This window comes from Rissa tridactyla, chromosome 23 (assembly GCF_028500815.1).
Source record: "Rissa tridactyla isolate bRisTri1 chromosome 23, bRisTri1.patW.cur.20221130, whole genome shotgun sequence".
NCBI lineage: Eukaryota > Metazoa > Chordata > Aves > Charadriiformes > Laridae > Rissa > Rissa tridactyla.
Window position 1 is genome coordinate 4,110,814 of NC_071488.1, and position 20,166 is coordinate 4,130,979.

At 47.7% G+C, this 20,166-nt stretch overlaps 1 protein-coding gene and 1 non-coding gene across 5 annotated transcripts; both read right to left on the bottom strand.

The window, feature by feature from the left end:
- Positions 1-54: 54 nt before the first annotated feature.
- KHDC4 (KH domain containing 4, pre-mRNA splicing factor) lies at positions 55-19,938 on the bottom strand. 4 transcript variants are annotated; one of them, XM_054182392.1, is made up of 14 exons: positions 19,823-19,938; positions 19,489-19,726; positions 15,380-15,502; positions 14,948-15,027; positions 14,199-14,251; positions 13,155-13,318; positions 10,074-10,285; positions 9,469-9,529; positions 7,621-7,678; positions 7,153-7,406; positions 6,484-6,639; positions 5,376-5,488; positions 2,340-2,431; positions 55-1,373 (listed from the first exon to the last, which is right to left on the bottom strand). In XM_054182392.1, the coding sequence occupies exons 1-14, from the start codon at positions 19,912-19,914 to the stop codon at positions 1,174-1,176; spliced, it is 1,896 nt and encodes a 631-aa protein (XP_054038367.1). In that variant the 5' UTR covers positions 19,915-19,938; the 3' UTR covers positions 55-1,173. The 4 variants fall into 4 exon arrangements, 3 of the variants coding, with proteins under 3 accessions (XP_054038367.1, XP_054038366.1, XP_054038368.1); XM_054182391.1 differs by having other exon boundaries at positions 15,380-15,508; XR_008463370.1 differs by having other exon boundaries at positions 1,328-1,373; positions 5,376-5,460; positions 15,380-15,508.
- Positions 12,845-12,973, bottom strand: LOC128901203 (small Cajal body-specific RNA 4). The gene has a single exon (XR_008463439.1). It is a non-coding gene; the product is annotated as a small Cajal body-specific RNA 4 (non-coding RNA).
- Positions 19,939-20,166: the final 228 nt, after the last annotated feature.

Sequence of the window (20,166 nt, forward strand, 5' to 3'; positions counted from 1 at the left end):
GAGGGCCCGGGTGCCTCGGGGTCAGCCCTCGCCCAACAAAAGCAGCGACAGGGAGAACATTTATACATTTATTTATAATGAAAGTATGGTTCTAACTATTTACAACACATAGGAAAGACAATGTTTGTACAACTGAGCCAGCAAGGTCTGTCAGTGCGCAGGAGCGACGCACGTCCCCATTTTTAAAACGATTTCCAGAGCTGCCCCGCACCACACGGCAGGCCCTGGCCTTGTCTCTCCGCACAAGACAGTTCTCTGCGCAGCAGTCACCCCGCGCTTCACGTCCGTAAAGAGTCCAACTCATTCCAGGCGCAAGGGAAGAGCCAGGCCTGCGCCAGCTGTCCCTTCCGGAAACCGCCCCGACAGAAGGGGCGGAATCGAGCGAGTGAAGAGATGGGGGAGAACCTCCTGAGAAGGGGTTCGGTCCAAACCCCGGCCTGGGAAGGAATCCAGGAGCGACTGGAGATTAAGTACCAGCGCTACAGCCTTTCTGTGGGGCAGCAGCATCCAAAAAACACATCCAAAAAACCCAGCATCCCCCCGCCCCGACATCTGGCTAGAAGGAGAAGTTGTGGGGTTAGTAAAACCACATTTGAAAGAAAAAAAAAAAAAAAAAACAACCAACAAAACAGTGCTGAGTTACAGGAGATGCTTAAAGTAAAAGCCAAATTAAGAGTTTTAGGAAACAGGATGCTCAAGTTTTTCGGAACTACTGTATATTCCTTTCCTTTGTTGAAAGTCCAAACATCGAAGCCGGAGTCACCATTAGCTCATCGGGACTGCAAACGCAGGCTGACAGCAAGAACGCTCAATAAAATACAAACACCAGGTGTAGAATGAAGCCAGTGTGACTGACTTTCCATTTTTAAGTTACCCTGGAAAAATGGGAAACGCAGACCAACAGGCTTCCCTAGCTTCTCTTTACAGTACTTCCCCCATCGTATAAGGGACTAGCCCTCTCAGAATAGTATTTCAAATATTATTTTTGTCATTGACAAATTCACTGCAGAAATAAGTATTTTAAAAATAATGGAGCCCTTTCAAGGGGGAATACCGAACCTTTAGCTTCTGCAAATTTAAAAAACAATGCGTATTTGCAAAGTTTATTCTGTAATATACATGCATTATTGCTAGAGGGGAAAAAAAAGATGAATGAAAACTCTTCTGCAGCTTTTATGGTGCCATCCAAAATGGCATCTGTTGTTTAGCTCGCTGTTGTGAGGAAGGGTACTGGTATCCCAAACTCCATCCCTGTGAAAAAGTACTTGCGTTTTTATGGCCACCGTGTTCCTCTTCTTCATCTGATGAATCTCCAGCATATGCCACTAATCCAAAGCCCTTTTCTGCAGTTTTCATCTTCTTAGCTTGATGATCTAGGAGGGGAAAACAAAACAAACCCCCCCCAGCCCCCAAGAAGGAAAAACAAAACCAAAAAGAGATAAAATGCCCCAAAACGAGTTAATAAAAAAGAGACGTTAATTGTAAATTGTTAGTTGGACACCATTTTGAGGTCACAAGGCCAATGGTCATCCAAGGTCGAAGGCCACACGAAACAGCACCAGCAACAGCACATGTGATCCATCAGAACCATGTAAGAGAACAGAGAAAGAAGAAACAAACACACAAAAAAGGTAAAGTTAGCAAATGGGTCTAAGTGATGGCAATTTCACCGTTAAAGAGATAATTATGTAAAGAAAAGTAGAAATTTTGTTCAAAAGAAAGCTAACAGAAGAGCAATCTCTGGGACCAATACTGCAGAAAAACTAAGGTTAAACAGGCTACCGTGATGTACCTGCAGACCTCAAAGGCACTAAACTACCAGGAGAGTTAAAATGATTACACGTACTACCAAGTTGCAAGTACTTGATGTATCACACAGCCCTACAAACGGACGAAACCTGACAGCACTTCTGTTGTTTGCAGACATAGCTCATACACCTGAACTGTAACTCCCACCGATACTCCTCAATGCCGCTAGAGATAGCTGCTCACAACGCAAAGCCACGTGAAATCTGTGTTACAAAACAAGCCTAAGAGATTCTGTGCCTCAGCTGACTTATGGGTCAAAAATACCTGTCTTTAGTCCTTCACTTAATTACACTCTCCTCAGTCATACAGATAGTTATTAAAGTTTTAAGAGAAGCATCATATGTGTATAATTACAGCAAACGTAAGTGATTTTAGAACAGTGCAACATGACCTGCTTTACGCTTAAACAGTGCGGTATAAAGAAAAGCAAAAAAAAAAAAGTCACCTAATTAAACAAATGTTAAGACCAGTGGAAACTCATTTGGGAAAGGAAACTTGACTTACAAGTCTATTTTATTCATTGCACTCACCATGGTTGCCTGGTAAAGGCCCCGCACCATTTCTTTCTTCAGATTCTGATTTCATCCCAGTGACAGGAAAAGCTGGCGGAGGCATCAACTGCCTATTTAAACCAATGCAATCCCTTATTTCTTCTTCTTTTTTTTTTTTTTTGAACATGCAAAGAGTCAACAGTAATAGCAAACAAATTCATAACTCAGTCCTTGACCTGAGGAGTTTAGCTTTTAATTGCCTGACTAACCTAGTGGCTTTCTACGACGGAGTGAGTGCATCAGTGGACAAGGGAAGAGCAACTGATGTCACCTACCTGCACTTCTGTAAGGTCTTCAGTACCGTCCCCCCAGTATTCCTGCCTCAGAAATCAGAGAGAAATGGATTCAATGGATAGACTAGTTATGGGTAAGGAATTGGCTGGATGGCCACATCCAAAGAGTTACACTCAGCGGCTCAATGTCCAAATGGAAACCAGCAACAAGTGGTGTCCCTCAAGGGTCCGTACCAGGACCGATACTATTTAATGTCTTCATCCATGACATAGACAGTGGGATCAAGTGCAGCAAAAATGCCAGGAGGCCTGCATGGATTAACAAGGAGCTCCTGGACAAACTCAGAAAAAGGAAGCCTACAGAGGGTGGAAGCAAGAACAGGCAGACTGGGAGGAAAACAGAGAAACTGTCCAAGCAGCCAGGAACCAGATTAGGCAAGCTAAAGCCCAGACAGAATTAAATCTGGCCAGGGACATCAAGGACAACAAGAAAAACTTCTATAAGTATGTCAGAGATAAAAGGATGACTAGGGAAGATGTGGGCCCTCTCCAGAAGGAAACAGAAGACCTGGTCACCCAGGATATGGAGAAGTACTGAATTACTTTTTTGCCTCAGTCTTCACTGGCACAAGCTCCGACCACACCGCCTAAGCTGCAGGAGGCAAAAACAGGGGCTGTGAGAATGAAGAACCGCACGCTACAGAAGATCAAGTGTGAGACCATCTGAGGAACCTGAAGGTGCGTAAGTCCATGGGACTTGATGAAATCCATCCACGGGTCCTGGGGGAGCTGGCGGATGAAGTCGCTAAGCCGCTTTCCATTATATTTGAAAAGTGGTGTCAGTCTGGTGAAGTTCCCGCTGACTGGAAAAGGGGAAACATAACCCCCATTTTCAAAAAGGGAAAAAAGGAAGACCCGGGGAACTACAGACCGGTCACTCTCACCTCTGCGCCTGGCAAGATCATGGAGCAGATCCTGCTGGAAACTCTGCTAAGGCACATGGGAAATAAGGAGGTGATTGGTGACAGCCAACATGGTTTCACCAAGGGCAAATCGTGCCTGACAAATCTGGTGGCCTTCTACCATGTTGCCACAGCATTGGTAGATAAGGGGAGAGCAACAGACGTCATTTACCTGGAGTTATGCAAAGCGTCTGACGCTGTCCTGCATGACATCCTGGTCTCTGAATTGGGAAAGCATGGATTTGATGGACGGACCACTTGGTGGATAAGGAACTGGCTAGGTGGCCGCACTCAAAGAGTTGTGGTCAACGGCTCAACGTCCACATGGAAACCAGTGACGAGTGGCGTTCAGGGGTCAGTACTGAGACCGGTGCTGTTTAGCATCTTTGTCGGTGACATGGACAGTGGGATTGAGTGCACCCTCAGCAAGTTTGCCGATGACACCAAGCTGTGTGGCACGGTCAACACGCTGGAGGGAAGGGATGCCCTCCAGAGGCACCTGGACAGGCCTGAGAGGTGGGCCCATGCAAACCTCATGAAGTTCAACCAGGCCAAGCGCAAGGTCCTGGCAATCCCAGGTACAAATACAGGTTGGGCAGAGAATGGCTGGAGAGCAGCCCTGAGGAGAAGGACTTGAGGGTGTTGGTGGACGAGAAGCTTAGCGTGAGCCAGCAATGCGTGCTTGCAGCCCAGAAAGCCAACCGCATCCTGGGCTGCATCAATAGAAACGTGGCCAGCAGGTCGAGGGACGTGATTCTACCCCTCTACTCTGGTGAGATCCCACCTGGAGTACTGCCTCCAGCTCTGGAGTCCCCACCACAAGACACAGACCTATTGGAGCGAGTCCAGAGGGAGGCCACAAAAATGATCCGAGGTCTGGAACACCTCTCCTGTGAAGAAAGGGTGAGGGGGTTGGAGTTGCTCAGCCTGGAGAAGACTCCGGGGAGACCTTTCAATACCTAAATGGGCCTTATAAGAAAGATGGAAAGGGACTTTTTACCAAGGCCTGTAGTGACAGGACATAGGTAATGGTTTTAAACTAAAAAAGGGCAGATTTAGATTAGATATAAGCAAGAAATTCTTTCCTGAATAGTGATGAGACCCTGGGTTTCTAGAGAACTTGTGAATGCCCCATCCCTGGAAGTGTTCAAGGTCAGGCTGTAAGGGGCTTTGAGCAACCTGATCTATAGAAGATGTCCCTTCCCACAGCAGAGGGGGTGGACTATATGATCTTTAGAGGTCCCTTCCAACCCAAGCCATGCCATGAAATAAAGCGCAAACCTGACAGTGTCGTGGCTCAATGCACTGGAGTGCATGAGGAACAGGAGCGACGCCCAATGACTTCCAACAGCTATGCTGAATTTAGGACTACATACAAGATTGTGAACATATAAAACTTTACCAATACCCCGATGTATTTCATAATGACCAGAAAACAAAAGGGGCTATCAAGTAAACCTTTCCCTGAAACTTCAGGCTGTGAAATTTCAAGTTTACAACTTTTTCAGATTTGTTTTAAAATTGGAATAATTTAAGTGCAAGTGCTAACCTATTTCACAAGAATATCTTGTTATCTCAAGAAGCTGGCAAAATACCAGCCCCAGACAAAGTTAAGAGCATACAGACTCAGAAGGAATGGAAATTAAGCTATTTTCATTATGTAGCATGCAAAGAGCACCCCTTCTTAAAAAAAACAACCAACAAACACACAGCACCACACACAAAACCCCACCCACAACAAAACAGACAACCCCCCTAAGCCCTAAGTCAGAGAACATGAAACATAAATCATCTCCGAACATAATTCCTTCTTCACTCACCTGTCCCTCTCTCTCTCCTTTCCTGAGGAACTTGCTGGCTTCGATCCGGCTCCATCGATTTCACTCTGACTGGAGAAGCCTGTACCTAAATTAGTCATATGAATGGGTCCATGCTATGAGCAGAAAAACACACGGCATTAGCAAATCTACAACTACAACATAAGCTATAGCTCCTTAATGATAACGATAGGAAACCCAACTTTTCAGAGCATATTGCCAACTAGCAGAAGAAACCACTAATCGCCATTGTTAAAACAAAATGCTTTCTCCTAAAAATACTGAGGGTTATGTGGTAAGAAATACACCTGAGCACCAATACGGAAGACACCTGACCACCTACTCCATCTTTTCAGCAGTTCGGGACAGTAAAGATAGCTGCTTAGTTCACGGATCCACTTACTACCTCCTCAGTCAGCTAACTCTGAACACTGCATAGACCTCGTGCCGCAGTAAACTCTGCTGGAGGTCTATGAGGTCTAACACGTGGGCAGCTCCTTGTTGTCTCTAGGCCAAGCTTTTATTACGAGTTTCTGCCTGTGAGCAGGGGTGCATCATCAGAGAAACACTTGCAGAAACTCCCTTTTCTCACATACAAGCCTGAAGAACTCAAAGTTATTTTTATTAAAATCAACTATTAAAATCAACTGTTTAAAATTTGCTATCTAAAAAATAATAAAATCAATCTCTTAGAACTAGGCTGCTTGAAATCCTCTCAAGTGCAACCTGCAAGAAAGGTAAATGGGAAAATCTGGAAGTTATTACCACGCTTCCCTCCCACCCCTCACACAAGCCCACCACAAACCAAACAAAACCCCAAAATAATTTCCCTTTAAACTAATCGGTAACACGCTGTTGACATCTCTTTGACCTGAATGCACCGCTAGCTATCCTTCACGAAAGATCGAGGGTATGGAAACCAAGCTGGCAATGAACCAAGTAGGTCACGGTTTAAGAACAGTGCATCCACTCAAAGAACCCAAAGCGTGGTCTCCATGTACTGTAACAATTGCTGCCAAAGGTCTTGCACAACTGTGGCCAAATAAACTGAATCTCTCTCCAGCCAAGTTCCATTTTGGTGAACGAAGTAAAATTGCCAGTTTTATTCCACCTGATATCCCAGCAGTCCTGACTCTCTCTCATCCGGTAGTTCCTCAGTGAAGCGTCTCTTTTGACCTTGGGGATGGGGTTGGACTTGTGGCTGGGTACCAGTCGGCATGGTTGTTTTTACTGGGGCAGCAGGAAGGAAAGGACCACTCAGTGGACTCTGGTATGCAGAAGTTGAAAACAAAACACAAGAAAATTTGATAATATGCATATAAAGTATTAATTCAATGTAGAGTTTCATACACAGAACACACGACTAGTCTCCCTTTGCAGAACTTAAGAGAAGCTAGAAGGAAATTCACAACTTAAAGATAAGTATTTCATTTATAGAATGCTACCACCTCAAACTAATCGCTGTCTGTAATTCAAACTCATTGTACCTACATAGCTGCATCACAGCCTGTGATAACGCGTTTCACAAACAAGCGACCGCCCCCTGCGAGTATCCTTTACGTTAACAGGTGGCTATGATACGAAAAAGGCCCGTAGGAAGCAGCCAAACCAACAATTTAATTGTTTAGACAGAAGCGTCAGCAAAGCAATAACAACAACAAAAAAGAATGCCCTAAAGAAGAATTTGCCATCTGGAACTACTGCAATTATTTCATTGTTAGCAAAGAAACAGCTTAGTAAGTTGACAACTATAGGACAAATAATGAGTCTGTGGCAGTACCTGGCCAGTGCTGGCTGGAGGCTGTACTTGAGATATCGGGTACTGTGTTGGCACAGGCGGAACTCCTGTAGGTAGCGTTGTTAGGACTCCAGGTGCCAATGGCACCGCAGGTGGGACTATGCCTGGTACACCATATGGTGGCTGAACTGGTTGTTGAGGAGGAGGAACAACGGGATAACCAGACTGATACCCATTGGAAGGGTAATACGATGGCTGGGAAGGTACGCTATTTATAGCAGCGGGCTGCGTGAAGCCTGGTGAGAGAAAGGGGAAAAAACGGTCACCTTAATTCACTTAAGAGTCACAAAAATGCCAAATTTAATTACCAAATGTAAAAGAAGCTGGAGTCCTTTTCAACTGAAGGACTTAACTTAAAGACTTCCCCAGGTAACTAAATTCCATAAAACTAACTATAAGTACAGCTCTGCAGAATGCAACTCCAAAGACTTCATTATTGCTAACGTTTACCTGCTAAGGGTACTGCAGTGGTTATCTGATTCACAAATCGGGAATATTCAGCGTGAACCTACAAAGAATTTTCAAAGATTAGACAACAGACATCCATTTACTATACTAACCTTTTGCAGGCAAAGGGCATCTTACCACACATCCCCATGAAACCGTAAGGGGGCTCTGGTTACAGAACACACGACACACAAAGACAGCAATAATCCAAGCATAAAAACTGAAACCAAAAGCCCACCGACCAAAACCGCCACCAAAACCCCGCTGAGTATCCCACTAATTCTGCTGGTCTCTGTCAGATTTGCGTAAAATACAGGACAATCTTTCAGAGGAAATAGTGGGAAACTAATTTCTTCATTAGAGACAAAATACACCAAGTCAAAGAATCTAAAAGCTTCCATATATTTTTCAAAAGAGACTTTGCAGCCCATACTCAATTATAAATACTAAAAGACTGTCTCACAGGATTTTACTCTATTTGCATTCATATAAGAAAATCTGCGAAATTAATTTTCTATGTCCACATGTGAGAGATTTTCTAAAATTTTTGTGGTACAATAATCACTTCAGGAAAGATAAAGCAGACTGCCTGGCTCTGGAAAACATTTAAAGCTAAAGCAAGGGAAGCTACAGCACTAAGAAGAAAGCACGGTTCCTTTATGCGCAGTGTCAGACAATCCCCTGCCTGCACTGCAGTTCTGCTCAGGAAGAACCTGCACGCTTCTATGCAAGCGCACCCTCGGTGAGGTCGCAGACAACACCGAGTTGGGTGGGAGTGCTGATCTCCTCGAGGGCAGGAAGGCTCTGCAGAGGGGTCTGCACAGGCTGGGTCGATAAGCTGAGGCCCACGGTGTGAGGTTCACCAAGGCCAAGTGCTGGGTCCTGCCCTTGGGTCACACCAACCCCATGGACGCTCCAGGCTGGGGGCAGAGTGGCTGGAGAGCTGCCCGGCGGAAAAGGACCTGGGGGTGTTGGTCAACGGCCATCTGAACGTGAGCCAGCAGTGTGCCCAGGGCGCCAAGAAGGCCAACAGCACCCTGGCCCGTACCAGCAGTAGTGTGGCCAGCAGGACCGGGGCAGTGACCGTCCCCCTGAACTCGGCACTGGTGAGGCCCCCCCTCAGGTGCTGTGTCCAGTTTTGGGCCCCTCACTCCAGGAAAGACACTGAGGGGCTGGAGCGAGTCCAGAGAAGGGCAACGGAGCCGGTGAGGGGTCTGGAGCAGGAGTCCTGCGAGGAGCGGCTGAGGGAGCTGGGGGTGTTCAGCCTGGAGAAGAGGGGGCTGAGGGGAGACCTCGCTCTCTACAGCTCCCTGAAAGGAGGGGGTAGCCGGGGGGCGTCGGGCTCTTCCCCCAAGGAACAGGCGATGGGACAAGAGGGAACAGCCTCAAGTTGCACCAGGGGAGGTTTAGGATGGATATTAGGAAACATTCCTTCATGGAAAGGGCTGTCAGGCATTGGAAGAGGCTGCCCAGGGCAGTGGTGGAGCCGCCATCCCTGGAGGGGTTTAAAAGCCGGGCAGACGCGGTGCTGAGGGACGTGGGTCAGTGGGGGTTTGGGCAGCGTCAGGTTGATGGTTGGACACGATGATCTGAAAAGTCCCTTTCAACCTTGACAATTCTATAAATTTTTTTTCCCCCAAATTCCACTACTACAGCTCTATCCCAGGAAACGTTTATTTTCTGTAAAAAAATTAGACAGCAGTACTTAGGAGGAAAAACCTATTAGCGAATCAGAACACACAGACCATTTTGCTGAGAACATAAAAAAAAAAACAAACCAAAACTCATTCGCCAAGCACATGCTAAAGCTACGACAGGCTCCAAAATCTCATATTTGTAAGAGCTACTTACAGTTTGCAATAGATTCTCACACAGCTTTTTAGCAGCTGCCAAACCTTCTGGCTTTGGGTGGCTGAAAACATATACATAAACATACCTCATAAGCACAAATGTTTCTGCAAAATTTGTGAGCTTTTTCTTTCATGAGCAACCTGCTGTCAAATCTTATCCCTTTAATGAGCGATCAGTCACCTCAACAGGACTCTAGCGGCTCTGCAGCTATTTACCACAATCGTGAACAAAAGCAATTAATATCTTCTGCGTGAAAATTCAGGTTTGTCTAAATACTGCAAGAAAGGAGCAGAGAACACTGACTTGATTGCTCAATGCATTTTATACTCTTCCCTTAAAGCTCAACGTCGCAACCCAAGCCCAAAAAGAAAGCAGCTTTACTGTGTTCCCAACGAAAGCAACACCTTATGACTACCACTTCATACCACATCACCATAGGGCTGAGATCTTTAAAGTGACATTAAAATAAAAGACTGGTTCAAAACCTATTTAATTTGCACTAAGTCAGTCAGAATTAAGAATTCCCTATGTCAATTAAACGTTAAGCTACGTTCGTGATTGGTCACCGGTGTTTTTTATTTTTTCCTTTAAAAAGCCCCTCGTACCTGATGTAGATGTACATGGGTTCAAAAGCTTCTCTGCCCGATGCCGGTTCTATGCAACCTGAGCCTTTCCCACGAAGAAAGACTTTGGCGCCTGTTTCAATTTGAATGTGCTGCAAGTAGGAGCAACCAGGCCCTTCCACCTTCTCCTTCACGTTAAATGTAGGTACAGCATGTTCCAGACCAACAAATAACTTGTCCTGAACATAATGCATCTGTAAATGTAACAGTAAAAGCTTATTATTGGCTCACAATCGCAGGCCTTGGTTCTCATGGGGGACTTCAGCCACCCTGATATCTGCTGGGAAGGCTACACCGCCAGGCGTGCACAGTCCAGGAGGTCCCACCAGTGTATGGGTGATAACTTTTGACTCAGGTGGTGGAGGAGCCAACAAGGAGAGGAGCACTCCTGGACCTGGTACTGACAAACACAGAGGGACTGGTGGAGGACATTAAGGTTGGGGGCAGCCTTGGCTGTAGTGCTCATGGAAAGATAAGGGTTCAGGATCATGGGTAGTATGCACAAAAAACCAAGCAGGATTGCAGCCTTGGACTTCAGGAGGGCTAACTTTGACCTCTTCAAGAAACTGCTTGGAGAAATACCATGGGCTTGGGCTCTGGAAGGTAGCAGGGCTCAAGAGAGCTGGTTGGTATTCAAACACCACTTCCTCCAAGCTCAGGATCGGTGCATCCCTAAGAGCAAGAAATCGGCCAAGGGACGCAGGAGACCTGCATGGTTGAGCAGGGAGCTTCTGAAAAAGCTCAAGTGGAAGAAGGAAGTTTACAGCAAGTGGAAGAAGGGACTGACCCCTTGGGAAGATTACAAGAATGCTGCCAGAGCGTGCAGGGATGAAACGAGGAAAGCCAAGGCCGCTTTGGAATTAAACCTGGCCAGGGACGTCAAGCTCAACAGGAAGGGCTTCTTCAGGTATATCAGAGGCAAAAGGAAAACTAGAGAAAACGTGGGCCTGCTGTTGAATGAGACAGGAGCCATGGTGACACAGGATGCGGAGAAGGCGGAGTTACTGAATGCCTTCTTTGCTTCGGTCTTTACTGCTTGGCCCAGCCCTCAGGAGTCCCAGACTTCGCAGGTAACAGGGAAAGCACAGACGACGGAAGACTTCCCCTTGGTTGAGGAGGATCAAGTGAGAGATCAATTAAGTACACTGGATATCCACAAGTCCATGGGTCCTGATAGGATGCACCCGAGAGTGCTGAGGGAGCTGGCAGAAGTCATTGCTGGGCCACTCTCCCTCATCTTTGAAAGGTCCTGGAGAACAGGTGAGGTGCCTGAGGACTGGAGGAAAGGCATTGTCACTCCAGTCTTCAAAAAGGACAAGAAGGAGGATCTGGGGAACTACAAGCCAGTCAGCCTCACCTCCATCCCTGGAAAGATGATGGAACAGCTCATTCTGGGCATCATCTCAAGGCACATGGAGGAAAAGAAAGCTATCAAAAGTAGTCAGCACGGATTCACCAAGGGGAAATCATGTCTGACTAATCCGATAGCCTTCTACGATGGCATGACTGGATGGATAGATGAGGGGAGGGCAGGGGATGTTGTCTACCTTGACTTCAGCAAGGCTTTCAACAGAGTCTCCCACAGCACCCTCATAGGGAAGCTTAGGAAGTGTGGGTTGGATGAATAGACAGTGTGGTGGATTGAAAACTGGCTGAAAGATATTGCTCAGAGGGTGGTGATTAGGGGCACAGAGTCTAGTTGGAGGTCAGTGACAAGTGGTGTTCCCCAGGGGTCAGTACTGGGCCCAGTCCTCTTCAATACATTCACCAATGACCTGGATGAAGGGAGAGAGTGCTCCTTCAGCAAGTTCCCCGACGACACAAAGCTGGGGGGAGTGGCTGACACAGCAGAAGGCTGTGCCACCATCCAGAGAGACCTGGACAGGCTGGAGAGTTGGGCGGAGAGGAACTTAATGAAATTCAACAAGGGCAAGCGCAGGGTGCTGCACCTGGGGAGGAATAACCCCCCGCACCAGGACAGGTTGGGGGTGACCTGCTGGAGAGCAGCTCTGTGGAAAGAGACCTGGGAGTCCTGGTGGACAACAGGATGCCCATGAGCCAGCAATGGGCCCTGGTGGCCAAGAAGGCCAGTGGCATTCTGGGGGGCATCAAGAAGAGTGTGGCCAGCAGGTAGAGGGAGGTCATCCTCCCCCTCTGCTCTGCCCTGAGGAGGCCGCACCTGGAGTACTGTGTCCAGTTCTGGGCTCCCCGGGTCAAGAAGGACGGGGAACTGCTGGAGAGGGGACAGCAAACGGCTACCAAGATGCTGAGGGGACTGGAACACCTCTCTGATGAAGAACAGACTGAAAAGACCCGGGTCCCTCAGCCTGGAGAAAAGACGACTAAGGGGGGATCTTATCAACGCTTATAAATACTTAAAGGGGGATGTCAGGAGGATGAGGCCAGGTTTGTTTTTTTTTTTCCAGTGGTGCCCAGTGACAAGAGGTAACGGGCACAAACTTGACCATGGGAAGTTCCACCTAAACACGAGGAGGAACTTCTTTCCTGTGAGGGTGGCAGAGCCCTGGCACAGGCTGCCCAGAGAGGTGGGGGAGTCTCCATCTCTGGAGACATCCCAACCCCGCCTGGAGGCGTCCCTGTGCCACCTGCTCTGGGTGACCCTGCTCTGGCCGGGGGTGGGACAGGATGATCTCCAGAGGTCCCAATCGTTCTGTGATTATTTCACTCTAGGAGCTAGGAAGTTCATTTCACTGGAGGCCAGAAGTCTTATTTCTACGACAGTCAGAACAGTGAAGTGTCGGATGGCACAGTCAGCCCTTTGCTTTTCTGTAAGAAGGACTGCTCTCCCCGTCCCTTTTCTTGTAGGAGGCTACCGTCACCCGAGTCTCACTCTTCAGACTGAGTTTGATTAGTCCTCCACTTTTCACAACACATAAGGGTGGAGTTTTTTTATTTTGTGGGTGGTTTGGGGGAGGGTTGTTTGTTTTTCTTTTTGTGATGTTTTTTCATAAAAAATAAATAGCACATTACATGTATACTTTGTAATAGGTAAATCTTGCAATCAGTGATACTCAATGAAATTCACATAAATTAATTACTCACCCCTGACTGGAATGGAGGTTTTTGGCCAACTGCTGGAGACAACTGATTAATAGGGGCTGGCTGGTGATAGACAGTGACCGTAGCTCCGTTGAATGTTGGACTAGAACCTGTGGCTGCTTTCACTACTCCATTAGTAATTATCTCTTTAATTCGGTTAACAGCTCCTAGTTGACAGAATATGAAATCCATTTATATTTTGGCCCTTGTCAACTGCCTAGATTAACCAAATCATCAAATGACCAGGTTACTTCCCCGTATTCTGTGACAGCAGATCTACAGGCAAGAATCTCGCATTTGTCGGAGAGGCCCAATAGCGGCATTCTGGGACTGGATCCCAAAAGACAGCAACAAGCATCAGGGTTCTTTCTCCACTCCCACCATGATAAAGCTCAGGCTAATATATGCAGGGGGCATTTTTAGCAAATGTTAGAAACTCTGACATTAACTCTGTATAGAATTTACAGCTGCATGAACGAGCAAACTAACACGTGAAAAACTGTTTACTGGCTGTGGAAATCAAGCTAGGTACAGATGGGCAGAATCAAGTTTTGGGAGAGAACTGAGGGCAAGCCTGTGAACTGACACACAGAACAAATGAATGCCTGAACGCTTCAGTTTTCCTTTTTTTTTTTCCAGCAGGCATAGGCAAGACAGGAGTTCTTTGTGCTTCTAATGGAAATGCAAATATTTCACAAAAAATGTTCATACTTGGATACTAAAGGGAAGGTCTCCCTGTCACACACCTGTCGTAACGGGATCTCAGCGTGCTATCGGACAATAAACGTGTACATCAGAGCAGTACCTGCCCAGGAGCCCTACCCACTCGGCCCACCTTCCTACCAAGAGCTTTACGTTGATGACCAATGGAGTACACAGCACCGTAGAAGTTCTGAGCAGAGATCTTACTACCAACATTTAGATGTGGTCTGTTATCAACACCGAGACACTGACAGTACAGATCCATACCGGTCATAACAAAGCCCCTCAGTAAAACCCCTTTATCACAAGTAGGGAGAGAAAGAGCAGAACGCTTCGTACACTTACTGTCAACCAATTCCCGCGTCTGACCCTGGACATGAAGATACAAAGGACGATCTCTGGAAAGGAAATGTCAAACATGCCATTAAACCCACAGACAACATACAGCAATGGATCCAATCTAACGATATTACAGTCATTTAGACACAAAGTCTTCCATAAAGATTTGAAGTACTCTTCAAGTAAGGAAGTAAACACATATTCATTGGACACCACAGTGCCCAGGAAGCAAAGCCTTGCACTGAAAACTAAAAAGACTCAGAAGTTATTTACATGATGACTTAAAGTTATACCACCGAAAATTTTAATTTTCTTGTCCACATGAAAGGTTAACTACAAAAGCACCGAGAAATGAAAGGTTAACTACAAAAGCACCCAGTTTATGAAATATTAGCTCTCTCTGTAATTGGAAAGTTGCCCATTCTCAGCAAAACGCACGGGACAGCCAGTATATTGTTCAGTTGGAAGAAGTTCAGCACAGTCTGATCTGTCACATTTGTGCGTTGGTGGGTTTTTTTGTTTGTTTGTTTTTAATTTTGTTTTTCTTTCACCCTCTGAATATCAAGCAGGTAGGAAAGCAACTATGCAGTCAGGACTATCATATGGTAAACGTATTCGAAACACTCAATAATCAAATTGCTGTGGCAGCCAGGGGTGACACTGCTCATGAAAAACAAGACAAATAAAACCCCACCACTTAGCCACCCCACGAGGAAAGAGAAAAAAAGCAGAAACCCCAAAAAAGAAATACAAACCCAGGTCCCACTTTTGCTTTCTCTTCTGCAGTCATGAATCTCCCTCGAGTAGAGACGGCGGCTCCACTCAGTCGACTTATCTGCAATTTAAAAAAACCCCGTGACAAGTTTACCGATAATAAACAAAGCACATACAAAAACTCCAAAGTGGTTTAAGCTGTGTCGTTGTATAAAAAGACCAGAAGTCGTTAATAAAGTGGTAAGAGAATGAATGGTGCCCGCTGAAGGATACCAGCTATGCTACCTTACCTCATCGTGACATTTTACGAACAAACCAATTAAATACTAAGGAAGTGTCTTAGAAAACACAATGAGCTCTGTAAAAAGAAGAAACAACCACTGAATATAGTTTCTCGCAAGCTCTTTTAACCTTACAAACAGGTGCAAACACGCTGCCAAGCCTACCAAACCCAAGGCAGACCCCGAACATACCTCATCCTGAGTCTGTCCTCTCGTCAGCAGGTTCCTGCACGTGAGGGGGACATCGTTGATTTCTACCTCTGCCACCACAAGGTCATCTTTGCTTTTATTTGTGGCCGGACCTTTTCCCAGAGCCTGCAGCTTCAAAGACAACCGTTGCAAAAGACCGGTGGTTGGAAAGCAGAGATAAGTGATGTAACACACAAACTGACCCCCGTACTCCGGGGTGAATATCCCTTTCATTCTCCCCCTTCAGCTGTTGAACCCAAGAGCTTTACAAATATTAGCAGAAAGCACTTCATCTACCCCTTCACAACCTTGAGCCCAAATAAAAGCACCAGTTCTATCTTCAGCACATTTTAATGTAAGTAACTACTGTTTCTGTTCTGTAAACGGAGAAGCAGACGTAAAACTAAGCAGTAAAGTTGTTCAAAGGGGAACCAAGGCATCTTACACTTGAACTGGCACGTCCGATGGAAATCTGTGAGACTAATAAAACATGTAATTCCTACTTCGCTCAACTCCCCTAACAGAGGCACAGAATTTAGAATTTCTGTTCAAGAGCTAAACTCATCCCCATCGAGTACACCCCCCGCTTCTTTTTTTAAAACAAGGGCATAATATTTTTTGTCAGTATCTAAGCGCTAAGAAAGAAAAAGCCAGAGTCACAAACATATTCAGAAGATGTGGCAGAAGAGTTGGAGTTACAACAGAGACCTTATAGCTTTTTCCATGTATACACAGCTAGACGGTACATCCTTCATAAAAAACATCTGTAATGTTTTTGGGGACATAAACATAAAACAAGATTCTATAAAAAGAGAACCTTCTGTAACACCCAAAAGGTATCCAGCACTCTCATGAAAACCACACGAAGCACGGCACTTGCATGAGAGCCAGAAGGCAGCTATAGAGGGACAGAAGTCTAATGTATCATAGGTGCGTTCTAGTTCTCCATCCCCTCCACACTTCTTTTAAAAAAAAAAAAAAAAAAAAAAGTACATTCATTAACCTGCAGGCTCCTTAATTTCCAGTCGCTCACAATGTGAAGCGCTGTCAGAGTTGATTACTCTGGAAATGTCATCACTGAACACTTCCTAACAAAAGCAACACATGCAATAAAACAAACAATCCCATTTGCAAATTAATTAGTTGGTTTGAGTTGTTCCCACAGCAATACGATTTGCCACAGGATGCCAGAACGCTACCAGAGCTTATGGAAAAAACAACACAGACGGAAGAGTGAGATATCACAGAATCTTCCAATTTTTAGGTGTCTCAAATTGCCAGTCAGCAAATAGACTGCACTTCCACCTGGTCCCACTATGAAGGAGGCCACCAGAAACCAAGCCGTGTGTTCTTCAACACTGAAAATTTCACATCCTCAGGTGGGTGTGACATATTGAAGAGCAGACACCACAGTGCAGCAAACAATGAGGAAAATCACCTAGGACTGCTGACAGCAACAGTCAAAGAAATGCTCACAGAATGGTTCGGGTTGGAAGGGACCTTAAAGATCATCTTGTTCCAACCCCCCAGCCATGGGCAGGGACACCTCCCACCAGCCCAGGCTGCTCAAAGCCTCACCCAGCCTGGCCTTGAACCCCTCCAGGGATGGGGCAGCCATAGCTTCTCTGGGCAACCTGGGCCAGGGGCTCACCACCCTCACAGCAAGGAATTTCTTCCTGATATCCAATCTAAATCTACCCTCTTTCAGTTTAAAACCATTACCCCTCATCCTGTCATTACACTCCCTGCTCCAGAGTCCCTCCCCAGCTTTCCTGTAGCCCCCTTCAGGTACTGGAAGGCTGCCATAAGGTGTCCCTGGAGCCTTCTCTTCTCCAGGCTGAACAGCCCCAACTCTCTCAGCCTGTCCTCAAGGGAGAGGTGCTCCAACCCTCTGATCATCTTTGTGGCCCTCCACTGGACCCGTTCCAACAGCTCCATGTCCTTCTTGTGCTGAGGACTCCAGAGCTGCTTGCAGTGCCCCAGGTGGGATCTCATGAAAGCAGAGTACAGGGGGAGAATCACCTCTCTGGATCTGCGGCCACGCTTCTATTGATGCGGCCCAGGATGTGGTTGGCTTTCTGGGCTGCAGGTGCACATTGCCGGCTCATGTTGAGCTTCTCACCCACCAGCACCCCCAAGTCCTTCTCCTCAGGGCTGCTCTCCAGCCATTCTCTGCCCAACCTGTATTTGTACCTGGGATTGCCAGGACCTTGCGCTTGGCCTGGTTGAACTTCATGAGGTTTGCATGGGCCCACCTCTCAGGCCTGTCCAGGTGCCTCTGGAGGGCATCCCTTCCCTCCAGCGTGTTGACCGTGCCACACAGCTTGGTGTCATCGGCAAACTTGCTGAGGGTGCACTCAATCCCACTGTCCATGTCACCGACAAAGATGCTAAACAGCACCGGTCTCAGTACTGACCCCTGAACGCCACTCGTCACTGGTTTCCATGTGGACGTTGAGCCGTTGACCACAACTCTTTGAGTGCGGCCACCTAGCCAGTTCCTTATCCACCAAGTGGTCCATCCATCAAATCCATGCTTTCCCAATTCAGAGACCAGGATGTCATGCAGGACAGCGTCAGACGCTTTGCATAACTCCAGGTAAATGACGTCTGTTGCTCTCCCCTTATCTACCAATGCTGTGGCAACATGGTAGAAGGCCACCAGATTTGTCAGGCACGATTTGCCCTTGGTGAAGCCATGTTGGCTGTCACCAATCACCTCCTTATTTCCCATGTGCCTTAGCAGAGTTTCCAGCAGGATCTGCTCCATGATCTTGCCAGGCGCAGAGGTGAGAGTGACCGGTCTGTAGTTCCCCGGGTCTTCCTTTTTTCCCTTTTTGAAAATGGGGGTTATGTTTCCCCTTTTCCAGTCAGCGGGAACTTCACCAGACTGACACCACTTTTCAAATATAATGGAAAGCGGCTTAGCGACTTCATCCGCCAGCTCCCCCAGGACCCATGGATGGATTTCATCATGTCCCATGGACTTACGCACCTTCAGGTTCCTCAGATGGTCCCAAACCTGATCTTCTCCTACAGCGGGGGGTTCTTCATTCTCATAGGCCCTGCCTTTGCCTCCTGCAACTTGGGTGGTGAGGTTGGAGCCCTTGCCGGTGAAGACAAAGGCGAAAAAGTCATTCAGCACCTCAGCCTTCTCCGTATCCTGGGTGACCAGGACATGGAGAAGGCTGAGATGCTGAATGACTTCTTTGCTCACTACTAAACCTCACATATTAGAAGGCTGTAATGATCATTTTGGATGCAGAACCTACCTAGAACCAGCTACCAAGAAGATGCGGCAGGGCACATTTGCCACTCTTTCTTACATTATCTGTGAATAAATCCAATGGCAAAACGAATACTCATTTTGATGCTGCCTCACAAGGCAAACCCTTAGAAGATAACTGGTAGTCGCACCGACACCATGCATGTGAAAAAAGATACAGTGTGCCATGAAAACATACTCTTCTTGTTAACTTTATATTTTAAGAAGTTTGTAAGGAAACTTGAAAGAGTCTTCCAAACTTGGCTATTAGCACAGGCTAATAACATGCAGAAAAGTTAGACTGCTACTGAAACTGGATGACAGGCTTTAAGTTACACTTGCTTTAGAATAAAAAAGTTCAGTTGGGAGGGACCTACAGCAACCGTCTAGTCCAGCGGCCTGACCACTCCAGGGCTGAGCAGAAGCTGACCAAGTGGTTTAGAACTTGCACACACGGCTCCTACTGACAACTTAGTTTAAGTATGAAAATAATTTGGTCTCATATTTTAAACTGTCTCTTTTATACAGCGGTTTTTACAGCAGCTGTACTACTTAGAAAATGCTTCAGAAAAAGTTTATCGTCTTCCTACAGATCGCTTTGGTTAAACTGTAGGGAAGAGCAACGGGACTGACCTCACAGCTATGCCACTGTTCTCTGTTATTATGAAAAAAAATTTTAAAAGGTTTCCCAAGTTTTGTTACATCCTACTTCAGGAAGCAAGACTCTGACGTTCCCCGTTTCACCGAGAGCTGCTCCGACAAGCAGAAGCGGCAGGTCTGCAGCAGACAGGCATCAACCCCCACCTCGCCCATCACTGCCGGGCCCGGCGCGGCTCCGGGCACCCACCTTGTCCGCCGTGCTGGGCGCCGGCTTCAGCTTCCCTTTGGCCATTAACATCGCGTTGATCTTCGCGGCCACGGCGGCGGCCGCATCCAGCGCTCCCGAGGGGGCGGCGGAGCTCTCGGAGCCCGCCACCGCGGAGCCCCCATCGCCGCCGCCGGGAAAGGGCCGCCCGGGCAGCGGCGCCGTGCCGGGGAGCAGGAAGGCGGGGGCCGGGCCGGGCTGGTCCCACTTGCTGCGGCGCCTGGAAAAGAGAGAGGCCTCAGCCGCCGCCCGCCCCGCCACCACCGCGCCGCGGCCCTTCTCCGGCCGCGCCCGAGGACCCGCGGCGCCGCCTCACCCGCCCGCGGCCCCCGCGTCGCGCTGCGCTCCGCCGCCCGCTGACATGGCTCCGGCCCGGCTCCACCGCCTCCGCGCCAGCCGCAGCGTCATTTCCGGCCTCCGGGCCGCCTCGAGACGCCCCTTCCGGGCGTTGCCACGGAGACGGTGCGGGGCGCGGGCGGCGCCCCCGCAGGCGAGGGGCGGGAGTCGGCACCGGGCCGGCAGTGACGTCACGGAAGGCGGCTGCGACGGCGGCGGAGCGCGCGCGCCGCGGGCCCTCGGGGCGGCGCCCTCACGCATGCGCGCTGCTGCCCCGGCGGCCGCCCCGCGGCCGGGCGGCTGAGGCGCGCGCGCTGGCACGAG